Source organism: Pelophylax lessonae (genome assembly GCF_965119305.1).
Source record: "Pelophylax lessonae genome assembly, chromosome: 6".
In the NCBI taxonomy this organism is placed as follows: Eukaryota; Metazoa; Chordata; class Amphibia; order Anura; family Ranidae; genus Pelophylax; species Pelophylax lessonae.
This window is the reverse complement of record NC_138773.1, coordinates 212,393,292-212,406,693: the sequence shown is the minus strand read 5'-3', so window position 1 is coordinate 212,406,693 and position 13,402 is coordinate 212,393,292. Positions and strand designations below refer to the sequence as shown.

Genomic DNA, 13,402 nt, shown 5'->3' with positions numbered 1-13,402 from the left:
TAACATTTTTACTTGCACCACTACCTACAGGTTGCATTACCTATTTAAATATGACAAATTTAAGTTTCCTGCTTTTGCTAGGTGGTTTATGGTCATTTTGAATATAACAAGTAGTACAGCAGTGTAGTACACCTAATGCCTGAGCTGGAATCATGTTTTAGGATCTAGATTTGACAACTTCTATGAAAACAGAAAATATAATATACAGTGGGTACGGAAAGTATTCAGACCCCCTTAAATTTTTCACTCTTTGTTATATTGCAGCCATTTGCTAAAATCATTTAAGTTCATTCTTCTTCCTCATGAATGTACACATAGCACTCCATACTGACAGAAAAACACAGAATTGTTGACATTGTTGCAGATTTATTAAAAAAGAAAAACTGAAATATCACATGGTCTTAAGTATTCAGACCCTTTGCTGTGACACTCATATATTTAACTCAGGTGCTTTCCATTTCTTCTGATCATCCTTGTGATGGTTCTACACCTTCATTTGAGTCCAGCTGTGTTTGATTATACTGATTGGACTTGATTAGGAAAGCCACACACCTGTCTATATAAGACCTTCCAGATCACAATGCATGTCAGAGCAAATGAGAATCATGAGGTCAAAGGAACTGCCTGAAGAGCTCAGAGACAGAATTGTGGCAAGGCACAGATCTGGCCAAGGTTACAAAAAGATTTCTGCTGCACTTAAGGTTCCTAAGAGCACAGTGGCCTCCGTAATCCTCAAATGGAAGATGTTTGGGATGACCAGAACCCTTCCTAGAGCTGGCCATCTGGCCAAACTGAGCTATCGGGGGAGAAGAGCCTTGGTGAGAGAGGTAAAGAAGAACCCAAAGATCACTGTGGCTGAGCTCCAGAGATGCAGTCAGGAGATGGGAGAAAGTTGTAGAAAGTCAACCATCACTGCAGCCCTCCACCAGTCGGGGCTTTATGGCAGAGTGGCCCGACGGAAGCCTCTCCTCAGTGTAAGACACATGAAAGCCCGCATGGAGTTTGCTAAAAAAACACCTGAAGGACTCCAAGATGGTGAGAAATAAGATTCTCTGGTCTGATGAGACCAAAATAGTTTTGGCCTTAATTCTAAGCGGTATGTGTGGAGAAAACCAGGCACTGCTCATCACCTGTCCAATACAGTCCCAACAGTGAAGCATGGTGGTGGCAGCATCATGCTGTGGGGGTGTTTTTCAGCTGCAGGGACAGGACGACTGGTTGCAATCGAGGGAAAGATGAATGCGGCCAAGTACAGGGATATCCTGGACAAAAACCTTCTCCAGAGTGCTCTGGACCTCAGACTGGGCCGAAGGTTTACCTTCCAACAAGACAATGACCCTAAGCACACAGCTAAAATAATGAAGGAGTGGCTTCACAACAACTCCGTGACTGTTCTTGAATGGCCCAGCCAGAGCCCTGACTTAAACCCAATTGAGCATCTCTGGAGAGACCTAAAAATGGCTGTCCACCAACGTTTACCATCCAACCTGACAGAACTGGAGAGGATCTGCAAGGAGGAATGGCAGAGGATCCCCAAATCCAGGTGTGAAAGACTTGTTGCATCTTTCCCAAAAAGACTCCTGGCTGTATTAGATCAAAAGGGGGCTTCTACTAAATACTGAGCAAAGGGTCTGAATACTTAGGACCATGTGATATTTCAGTTTTTCTTTTTTAATAAATCTGCAACAATGTCAACAATTCTGTGTTTTTCTGTCAGTATGGGGTGCTATGTGTACATTCATGAGGAAGAAGAATGAACTTAAATGATTTTAGCAAATGGCTGCAATATAACAAAGAGTGAAAAATTTAAGGGGGTCTGAATACTTTCCGTACCCACTGTATAGGCATGGTACTGGCATGCACTAACAGTCATTTTTGTTTTGTTTTTTAAGGTTGACCATGAGAGTAATGGAGGTCTTATTCAGAAGTTGCCATCCATCCTAGAAGACGATGAATTTGAAGATGATGAGAAATGTCCCTTGCCAGTGAGTCCGAGGGGTGTCAGTCCTGTAGATTCCTCTTTAAAACTGCCTAAAGCCTACAGCTCTCCGATGCTATCTCCACTAACACCACGGTCTTTCAAAACACCCACCAAAAGGGCAGACAAGAGCTTTGGAGATCTCCTTAGTACAGGGGAAAAAGGAAAGTTTCCAGTAGGTGATGGAGGAAGACCTTGTAAGCTCCAGCTTCCTGCATTCAGTATCAATGTTCCACCAGTGCTCAGCCCCAGGTAAGTGAAGTCAAGCCAAGACAGGCCATCATAGCTGGGATAAACAACTAGTCAATCTCAAAATGCAAGTTATTTGTTATATCATTCTTTTTTAGATTTCAAGCTGAGGTTTTAACCACTTCTGGACCGGAAGATTTTCCCCCTTAATGACCAGGCCATATTTTGCGATTTGGCACTGCGTTACATTAACGGACAATTGCGCAGTTGTGCCACGCTGTATCTAAATAAAATTGATGTACTTTTTTTCCCACAAAAAGCACTTTCTTTTGGTGGTATTTGATCACCTGTGCGATTTTTATTTTTTGCGTTATAAACAAAAAAGAAGAGCGACAATTCTGAAAAAAAATATTTTTCACATTCTGCTATATGACATTCCCAAAAAAAAAATGTAAAAATCAAAATTTAACATTTTAGGCCACATATTTTTGGTAAAAAACAAAAAAAAACAATCACAATAAGCGTATTTTGATTGGTTTGCGCAAATGTTATTGCGTCTACTAACTACGGGAAAGATTTATGTAATTTTTATTGTTTTTTTTTTTACTAGTAATGGTGGTGATCTGCGATTTTTTGCGGGACTGCGACATTGCGGCAGACAGATCAGACCCCTGACTGACATTTTAGACACTTTTGGGGGGACCAGTGACATTACTACAGTAATCAGTGCTAAAAATATGCACTGTTACTGTAATAATGACACTGGCAGGGAAGGGGTTAACAGTGTGGGTGATCAAGGGGTTAAATGTGTACCTAGGGGCGTGTTTATAACTAAGGGGGGGCATGGCTTGTGGAATGACCATAGAGACCTGCGATCCTATATAGAAGGATCACAGGGTCTCTGTGATCATTCCAGGGAGAATGGTCAGCTGTGTTTACAACAGCTTACCATTCTTCTCTCTCAGCGGGGAACGATTGCGGGTGTCAGGTGGCAATCGGAGCCGCCTGCCCGCTGCATCGCCTTCCCCAATGAGGAGCAGGGGTGGGAGCGAGCCGCCGGTGGCACGAGCTCGCCCCCTAGCTGCAGGTAAGCGACCAATGTAGCCCTATGTCGGTTTGCCTGGGAGAGCCACACTGCCACAGTATATATGCGGTAAGCGGTCGGCAACGGGTTAAAGAGCAGAAAAAAGCTGGTTACTAAGTAGTTTGGTAGTAGTAGAATTACTGTAAGGAACATGTGCAGTAAGTACTGTGCATAGACTCTATGTAACTGCACCCCTTTAAACCATACCCAATATTCATTTCTATGTTGCCACACCCACTATTTGCCATGGGGGGGCTTCGTGCACCACATTATACATTATCCAGGATGTCCAGCTTAATGAACGTCTAAAGTTGGGCAGTCTGTTACTGCAGTCACTGACACTGATGGTGTGGGTTATTATTGCAGGTATTAACACCATTATTAGGGGTTATTATTGCAGACACTAACTGGTGTTGGGGGTTATTTTTGCAAAATCTAGTGTATAGCACCACAATTTACTTGCAATGTTTATTTTCTTGTTTGAGAATGTGAAAAAGTTTATTTTATATAGAGTATCTGGTACACTAGATGTCTTACAAACACACTACGTTTAAAAGGCTTCCTAACCCTGACCTAAAACAAATGACAGTTGATTGTCTGCTGCAGAATAGCTGTATCCTGGGTCAAACAGGGGGAATAAAAAGAAGGCACCGCCATCTAAGTGTATCTATTTAATATTAAAGCACACAATTGATAAAAAAAAGGTGGCACTCACAAAGGTTCAGGAGAGGCAGATCGCTGATATGATGAACAGGACCATGGGTAGGTGTCACCATTGAGGTTTCACTGGATGGAGCAGCAAGCAGACAAAATGTCTGCAGTTATCAGAGGAGTGTGGATTGATGTGTATTAGGAAGTCTTTGCCAGGCAAGATGTAGCCTGGAGCCATACCAGGCTGAAATGCAAGCTGGCACTGGAATGCATGCTGGCCAGGAGGACGTCGGGCCATGATGACATCATAAGAGGGGCAGCAACATGTTTCGGAGCAATTCAGCCCCTTCGTCAAACCTGAAAGAAGGCGCGTATATATAGAGTGCAAGGGGCAAAGGGGAGTGACTAAATAAAACAGGAGGGGCTAAAAACATGACTTGATCTGATCTCTAAGATTCTTAAAGTGGAAGTCTAGACTACAATCCTGTTATGAAAAAGCTCATAGATAACAAAAAATAAATTAAAATAAATATAAAATAATAATAAATGAATGAATAATGGAGGGTAATAACATAAAGGTGGAAAGAAATAAATAAAAAATCATAAAATAATATAAAAAAAAGATAAAGAAAAAGAAAATGTATATCCAAGGATTAAATGAAAATGTATAAAAATAGGGAGGGGAATTCATAGGGGAGAAATAGGCAAGAATAAGCAAAAACAAGGGCACTTGTGCTCAATGTAATACCATATAAAAAACAGCTTACAGAGATAATGATACAATTGAGGATGGCATAGTATCACTACAATTTCATACAATCGTATGAGTTTCTATTTCCTCATTGAGCCCCATGGGAGTTAAAGTATTTAAGGAGAAAATCTAGTAAGTTTCTCGTTCACATACTTTTTTATATCTTTCTGCTACTTTGAGGATACTGGGAATTTGTTCAATAATTCATAACTTGTAGCCCCTCAGTGGAATGTGTGTGCCCCTCTCTAAAATGTTTGGGTATACTGTATTTCCTATTTTTCTCTTTCTTGTTTTATAGCTCTCTTATGTTCACCAAATCTTGTCCTTAGGGTCCTGATTGTCCTGCGCTAAGGGGTTTTCTTTTTTACAGACAGGGGGAATGCTTAGGATGTGGGGAGGCCTGCCAATGTCACAACAAATGTACACATAACAACAAAATGATATGATTGGCAGTGGTGCGGATCACTCATTATGCACAAGCATCTATCTCAGATAGAGAAGCCTAATCCTGCATAAATGCAGATCAGTTCAAATTCCCCTTCACTTATTATAATATGAACCGATTTGCATTGCTTGGAGGATGTTGTCACGTTTTGAAGATACCGTATATGTCCTTTATATAAGAAAAACCCTTGAGTATCAGCAATACAAGAAACATTGAAATTACAACCACCTGCAAATCGATTGAAAGAATATAAATTCATTGAAGCCGATAAAAGGCTAATCTTTTGGAATCTGTGGAGCAGAAAGAAAATTATTGTGTTAGAACAGCGTGAGGTTGTAAAATGATTGTTTCTTGTTTTTATGAACTATACGGAAGATAAAGCAATATAATACATGAAAATATTGCCACAGCGGAAAGAGAAGAGCAGGGAATACATAAAAGGAATGGAACAATGAGTTGGAACAGCTAATGTACACCTCTTTTGTGTGCATCTGTATACAGCTTTTTCTGCTATAAAGCATTGTTGTCCAACAACACACTTGGCCCCATTCTTACTATTGTGTTGCGAGAACATGCATGTTCCCGTAACGTAACGGCAATGGGAGGCACAGTACAACAATTGCGATGTGGTGCCATTTATTGTCAATGGTACCCCAACATATCTCGTCAACAGAGGATGCACTGCAAAGCCCCTACCAATGCACTGGCATGCATTGCAGTGCAGTGTGCTGTCAAAAAAGGTGCAGGACCCCTTTCTGGGACTTTGAAGTGCATGCCAGGACATTTATTTGAATGCCCTTAGGCAGCACATATAAACAAGTGACAAAGGTGTGTGCCATATCATGTGAACCTAGACTTAAGGTTACACTGTCCAGCGAATGTACATGCAGGGTGTAAAAGAGATCTCCAAGAGATTTGATTGCTTTTAGTGGAACATGGGTGTTAACCTTTTGGAGGTTTCATCTATCGTGTGACTAGTGAAAAAACATGCACAAATGGAAGGAACACCAGACCAAAAATAAAAAAGACCAAATAATTTATGTAGGCGGTACCCATATGGGGACAGGGATAAGGAGCTCGCTATTGCACTCAGAGGTGGGCCTAGGTTGTTACCTAATGTAAATGGTGTTTAAAGTGATTGTAAAGTCTTGTTTTTTTTCTATTAAAATAACAAACATGTTATACTTGCCTCTTCTGTGCAGTGGTTATGCACAGAGCAGCCTGGATCCTTTTCTGCTCGGGTCCCTGGCTGGAACCTCTGGCCCCTACCTCCTGTTGAGTTCCCCCACAGCAATCAGTTTGCTATGGGGGCACCCGAGCCAAGCCGCAGCTCCTGTATCCAATCAGACATGGAGCTGTGGTTTGGCCCCACCCTCTCTCTCTCCTCATTGGCTAACTGAGTTTGATTGACAGCAGCAGGAGCCAATGGCGCCGCTGCTGCGTCTCAGCCAATCAGGAGGGAGAGTCCCAGGCAGCCAAGGCATTCGTGGATATCGCTGGATCAAATGATGGGCTCGGGTAAGTATTAAGGGGGCTGAGGGGGGCTGCTGCATACAGAGGGCTTTTTCATCTTAATGCAGAGAATGCATTAGGATAAAAAAAAAAACATCCAACTTTACAACCTCCTAAAGGCAGCGCTTCATATTAAAAGTAATGCTTCTCCACACAGACATATTTAACTTCTTGTAATCCGTGGTCCAACTTCTAAAAACACTTTACATTGTACACTACGGACAACAGTTCATCATTACTAGGGTTGAGCGGACACCTAGATGTCCGTGTTCGACGGGTTCGGCCGAACTTTAAAAAAAAGTCCGGGTCCGGGTCCGTGTCCCGGACTTTTACCGAACTTTTCCCGGACACCGAACCCCATTGAAGTCAATGGGGACCCGAACTTTAAGGCACTAAAATGGCTCTAAAACACCAAAGGAAAGGGCTAGAGTGCTGCAAATGGCAGCAAAACGTAATTAAGAGCATGGCAAGTGCTCTGCAAACAAATGTGGATAGGGAAATAACTTAAAACAACAAAAAAAAACAGAAAAATAAAACAATGTTCTTCTTCATCTCTGAAGGACGAGGCCCATATGGAGTAGGAGGGAGGTTGAGGTGGTGGTGGATGTGGCGGTGACATAGGCGTGCGCACAGGGTGTGCTGGGTGTGCCTGGGCACACCCTAATCACCTAGGGCACATAGCATTGCCAGTGAGGAGATGGGAAAGATCTCCCTGGGACCTGCTCTGCTCTATTTCTCCTTGCCTACAGGTACATGGCCCCGATACATTACTCTCCCTGCTGGCAAACACATGCATGTGTATTTCAACTTTGGGGTGCACACCTTAATGCAATAGGCTGCGCACACCTATGGGCGGTGTAGGTGGAAGCGGCGGTGGAGGAGGACCAGGGCCGGATTAACAGCATCATGGGCTTGGTGCTGAGGATTTTGAAGGGCCTTAAGGGCCGTGCCTTGCCATGCACCCAGAGGAGGAAGGGTGCAGCCATGCATGCCTAATTCAACATGGGATGCTGTCTCTGAAGCCCATAAACACATCCATGCATCGCCAACTGTCCCTCCTTGTCCGGCCTTCACGCTGTGTGGGGAGGTTCTGAGGGTGCTGCCTGGGGAAGCGAGCATAGAAGCCAGACTTCTGTGTTTACAAGTGACAGAAGAGCGGTAACAGTGAATATGGCCAACCCGGGGCCTATATAAAAGGTAGGGGCCTGGAGCTGCAGCTCCAATAGCCCCTACATTAATCTGGCCCTGAGGAGGAGGACGAGGTAGCCAACACTGCTTCTTTTCAAAAATTTTAAATGAGGGTACACCCCAAAAGAGTGAGAAAGAGCAAAAATGGAACAATGGGTGGGTAAGGTCGGTATCCATTGCTATTCTGCATAAGGTACGGAAAAGTCCCGTGGGATCCATGCCTGGTTCATTTTAATGAACGTGAGCTTGTCCACATTGTCTCTGGACAGGCGGCTGCGCTTGTCTGTTATAACGCCCCCAGTCGTGCTAAATACCCGTTCAGATAATACACTGGCTGCAGGGCACGCCAGCACCTCCAAGGCGTAAAGGGCAAGCTCAGGCCATGTGCCCAATTTGGAGACCCAGAAGTTGAAGGCGGCAGACCCGTCATTCACTACATGTAGGCGTGTGCACACATACTGCTCCACCATGTTGGTAAAATGCTGCCTCCTGCTAAGACGTTCCATCTGAGCTGCTGGTGCTGCTGTTTGTTGTGGCGTGCTGACAAAGCTTTTCCACATTTCGGCCATGCTAACCCTGCCTTCTGAGGTGCTGGCGGTGCCCTGGTTGCGTTGGCGACCTCCTCCTCCTCCTCCTCTGCCTTGTGCTTCCACTGTGGCCCCGCTGTCAGATGGGAATGCCAGCAGCATGGCGTCTACCAGCGTGCGCTTGTACTCGCGCATCTTGCGATCGCGCTCCAGTGAGTGAATTAAGGACGGTACGTTGTCCTTGTAACGGGGATCCAGCAGCGTGGCCACCCAGTAATCAGCACAAGTTAGAATGTGGGCAACTCGGCGGTCGTTGTGGAGACACTGCAGCATGTAATCGCTCATGTGTGCCAGGCTGCCCAGAGGCGACGAAAGGCTGTCCTCTGTGGGAGGTGTATCGTCCGTGTCCTCTGTATCCCCCCAGCCACGCACCAGTGATGGCCATGAGCTGGCCTGGGTGCCACCCTGCTGTGAACATGGTTCCATCTCCTCCTCCAGCTCCTCCTCCTCCTCATCCTCCTCATCCTCCAGAACTGTGCCCCTGCTGGACAATTGCGTCCCTGGCGTTTGCGTGTGCAGGAACCCACCCTCGGAGCCCCTTGCGAATGACTGCCCTGAAAGCCTTGGAAATGTTACCTCTTCATCCTCCTCCTCCTCCTCATCCTGTGCCACATCCTCTTCCATCATCGCCCGAATTGTTTTTTCAAGGAGGCATAGAAGTGGGATAGTTAAGCTGAGAACGGCGTCATTGCCACTGGCCATGTTGGTGGAGTACTCAAAACAGCGCAACAAGGCACACAGGTCTCGCATGGAGGCCCAGTTAAATTAAATAGCGGAATAGAAAATATGATCCAAAAAAAGTGTATGTATATCACACGTACACAACCACACTGGGCCCCAATTACTATTGTTTGTACCCCTAAAAGGCTAGATGAGGAGTAGGGGGAGTATGGAACAGGCAGCACCCTCAAACCTTCAGAAGTATGAGATGAACCCCAACAACTTGGAAAGGTGGATCTCTCTCACACGTACCAACACAGACTATCCCCCAATTTAACTGATCCCCAAAGGTTTTTGATTAAATAGCGGAATAGAAAATATGATCCAAAAAAAGTGTATGTATATCACACGTACACAACCACACTAGGCCCCAATTACTATTGTTTGTACCCCTAAAAGGCTAGGAGTAGGGGGAGTATGGAACAGGCAGCACCCTCAAACCTTCAGAAGTATGAGATGAACCCCAACAACTTGGAAAGGTGGATCTCTCTCACACGTACCAACACAGACTATCCCCCAATTTAACTGATCCCCAAAGGTTTTTGATTAAATAGCGGAATAGAAAATATGATCCAAAAAAAGTGTATGTATATCACACGTACACAACCACACTAGGCCCCAATTACTATTGTTTGTACCCCTAAAAGGCTAGGAGTAGGGGGAGTATGGAACAGGCAGCACCCTCAAACCTTCAGAAGTATGAGATGAACCCCAACAACTTGGAAAGGTGGATCTCTCTCACACGTACCAACACAGACTATCCCCCAATTTAACTGATCCCCAAAGGTTTTTGATTAAATAGCGGAATAGAAAATATGATCCAAAAAAAGTGTATGTATATCACACGTACACAACCACACTAGGCCCCAATTACTATTGTTTGTACCCCTAAAAGGCTAGATGAGGAGTAGGGGGGGTATGGAACAGGCAGCACCCTCAAATCTTCAGAAGTATGAGATGAACCCCAAAAACTTGGAAAGGTGGATCTCTCTCACACGTACCAACACAGACTATCCCCCAATTTAACTGATCCCCAAAGGTTTTTGATTAAATAGCGGAATAGAAAATATGATCCAAAAAAAGTGTATGTATATCACACGTACACAACCACACTAGGCCCCAATTACTATTGTTTGTACCCCTAAAAGGCTAGATGAGGAGTAGGGGGGGTATGGAACAGGCAGCACCCTCAAACCTTCAGAAGTATGAGATGAACCCCAACAACTTGGAAAGGTGGATCTCTCTCACACGTACCAACACAGACTATCCCCCAATTTAACTGATCCCCAAAGGTTTTTGATTAAATAGCGGAATAGAAAATATGATCCAAAAAAAGTGTATGTATATCACACGTACACAACCACACTGGGCCCCAATTACTATTGTTTGTACCCCTAAAAGGCTAGATGAGGAGTAGGGGGAGTATGGAACAGGCAGCACCCTCAAACCTTCAGAAGTATGAGATGAACCCCAACAACTTGGAAAGGTGGATCTCTCTCACACGTACCAACACAGACTATCCCCCAATTTAACTGATCCCCAAAGGTTTTTGATTAAATAGCGGAATAGAAAATATGATCCAAAAAAAGTGTATGTATATCACACGTACACAACCACACTAGGCCCCAATTACTATTGTTTGTACCCCTAAAAGGCTAGGAGTAGGGGGAGTATGGAACAGGCAGCACCCTCAAACCTTCAGAAGTATGAGATGAACCCCAACAACTTGGAAAGGTGGATCTCTCTCACACGTACCAACACAGACTATCCCCCAATTTAACTGATCCCCAAAGGTTTTTGATTAAATAGCGGAATAGAAAATATGATCCAAAAAAAGTGTATGTATATCACACGTACACAACCACACTAGGCCCCAATTACTATTGTTTGTACCCCTAAAAGGCTAGATGAGGAGTAGGGGGGGTATGGAACAGGCAGCACCCTCAAACCTTCAGAAGTATGAGATGAACCCCAACAACTTGGAAAGGTGGATCTCTCTCACACGTACCAACACAGACTATCCCCCAATTTAACTGATCCCCAAAGGTTTTTGATTAAATAGCGGAATAGAAAATATGATCCAAAAAAAGTGTATGTATATCACACGTACACAACCACACTGGGCCCCAATTACTATTGTTTGTACCCCTAAAAGGCTAGATGAGGAGTAGGGGGGGTATGGAACAGGCAGCACCCTCAAACCTTCAGAAGTATGAGATGAACCCCAACAACTTGGAAAGGTGGATCTCTCTCACACGTACCAACACAGACTATCCCCCAATTTAACTGATCCCCAAAGGTTTTTGATTAAATAGCGGAATAGAAAATATGATCCAAAAAAAGTGTATGTATATCACACGTACACAACCACACTAGGCCCCAATTACTATTGTTTGTACCCCTAAAAGGCTAGATGAGGAGTAGGGGGGGTATGGAACAGGCAGCACCCTCAAACCTTCAGAAGTATGAGATGAACCCCAACAACTTGGAAAGGTGGATCTCTCTCACACGTACCAACACAGACTATCCCCCAATTTAACTGATCCCCAAAGGTTTTTGATTAAATAGCGGAATAGAAAATATGATCCAAAAAAAGTGTATGTATATCACACGTACACAACCACACTAGGCCCCAATTACTATTGTTTGTACCCCTAAAAGGCTAGGAGTAGGGGGAGTATGGAACAGGCAGCACCCTCAAACCTTCAGAAGTATGAGATGAACCCCAACAACTTGGAAAGGTGGATCTCTCTCACACGTACCAACACAGACTATCCCCCAATTTAACTGATCCCCAAAGGTTTTTGATTAAATAGCGGAATAGAAAATATGATCCAAAAAAAGTGTATGTATATCACACGTACACAACCACACTAGGCCCCAATTACTATTGTTTGTACCCCTAAAAGGCTAGATGAGGAGTAGGGGGAGTATGGAACAGGCAGCACCCTCAAATCTTCAGAAGTATGAGATTGTGTTCACTGTACCCCACAAAGATTGAGTTCACTGCACCCCACAATGATTGTGTTCACTGCACCCCACAAAGATTGTGTTCACTGCACCTCACAAAGATTGTGTTCACTGTACCCCCCAAAGATTGTGTTCACTGCACCCCACAAAGATTCTGTTCACTGTACCCCACAAAGATTGTGTTCACTGCACCCTAAAAGGATGTTGTTCACTGCACCCCACAAAGATTGTGTTCACTGCACCCTAAAAGGATGTTGTTCACTGCACCCCAAAAAGATTGTGTTCACTGTACCCCCCCAAAGATTGTGTTCACTGCACCCCACAAAGATTGTGTTCACTGCACCCCAAAAAGATTGTGTTCACTGTACCCCCCAAAGATTGTGTTCACTGCACCCCAAAAAGATTGTGTTCACTGTACCCCCCAAAGATTGTGTTCACTGCACCCCACAAAGATTCTGTTCACTGTACCCCACAAAGATTGTGTTCACTGCACCCCAAAAAGATTGTGTTCACTGTACCCCCCCAAAGATTGTGTTCACTGCACCCCACAAAGATTCTGTTCACTGCACCCCACAAAGGATTTTGTTCACTGCACCCCAAAAAGATTGTGTTCACTGCACCCCAAAAAGGATTTTGATCACTGCACCCCAAAAAGGATGTTGTTCACTGCACCCCAAAAATGATTTTGTTCACTCCACCCCAAAAAGATTGTGTTCACTGCACCCCACAAAGATTGTGTTCACTGCACCCCAAAAAGATTGTGTTCACTGTACCCCCCAAAGATTGTGTTCACTGCACCCCACAAAGATTCTGTTCACTGTACCCCACAAAGATTGTGTTCACTGCACCCCAAAAAGATTGTGTTCACTGCACCCCAAAAAGGATGTTGTTCACTGCACCCCAAAAAGGATGTTGTTCACTCCACCCCAAAAAGATTGTGTTCACTGCACCCCACAAAGATTGTGTTCACTGCACCCCAAAAAGATTGTGTTCACTGCACCCCAAAAATGATTTTGTTCACTGCACCCCAAAAAGGATTTTGTTCACTGCACCCCAAAAAGGATGTTGTTCACTCCACCCCAAAAAGATTGTGTTCACTGCACCCCAAAAAGATTGTGTTCACTGCACCCCACAAAGGATTTTGTTCACTGCACCCCAAAAAGATTGTGTTCACTGCACCCCAAAAAGGATGTTGTTCACTGCACCCCAAAAAGGATTTTGTTCACTGCACCCCAAAAAGATTGTGTTCACTGCACCCCACAAAGGATTTTGTTCACTGCACCCCACAAAGATTGTGTTCACTGCACACCAAAAAGGATTGTGTTCA

The 13,402-nt window shown here is 44.2% G+C and overlaps 1 protein-coding gene across 1 annotated transcript in view; it reads left to right on the top strand.

Annotated features, from left to right (window-relative positions):
• The window catches only part of LOC309559184 (voltage-gated delayed rectifier potassium channel KCNH8-like), a 785,056-nt gene that overhangs the window by 718,284 nt on the left and 53,370 nt on the right, over positions 1 to 13,402 (top strand). Inside the window, exon 12 of the mRNA XM_082262383.1 lies at positions 1,893 to 2,230. Coding sequence (XP_082118509.1) covers positions 1,893 to 2,230 — 338 coding nt within the window. The remainder of the gene's footprint in view (positions 1 to 1,892; positions 2,231 to 13,402) is intronic.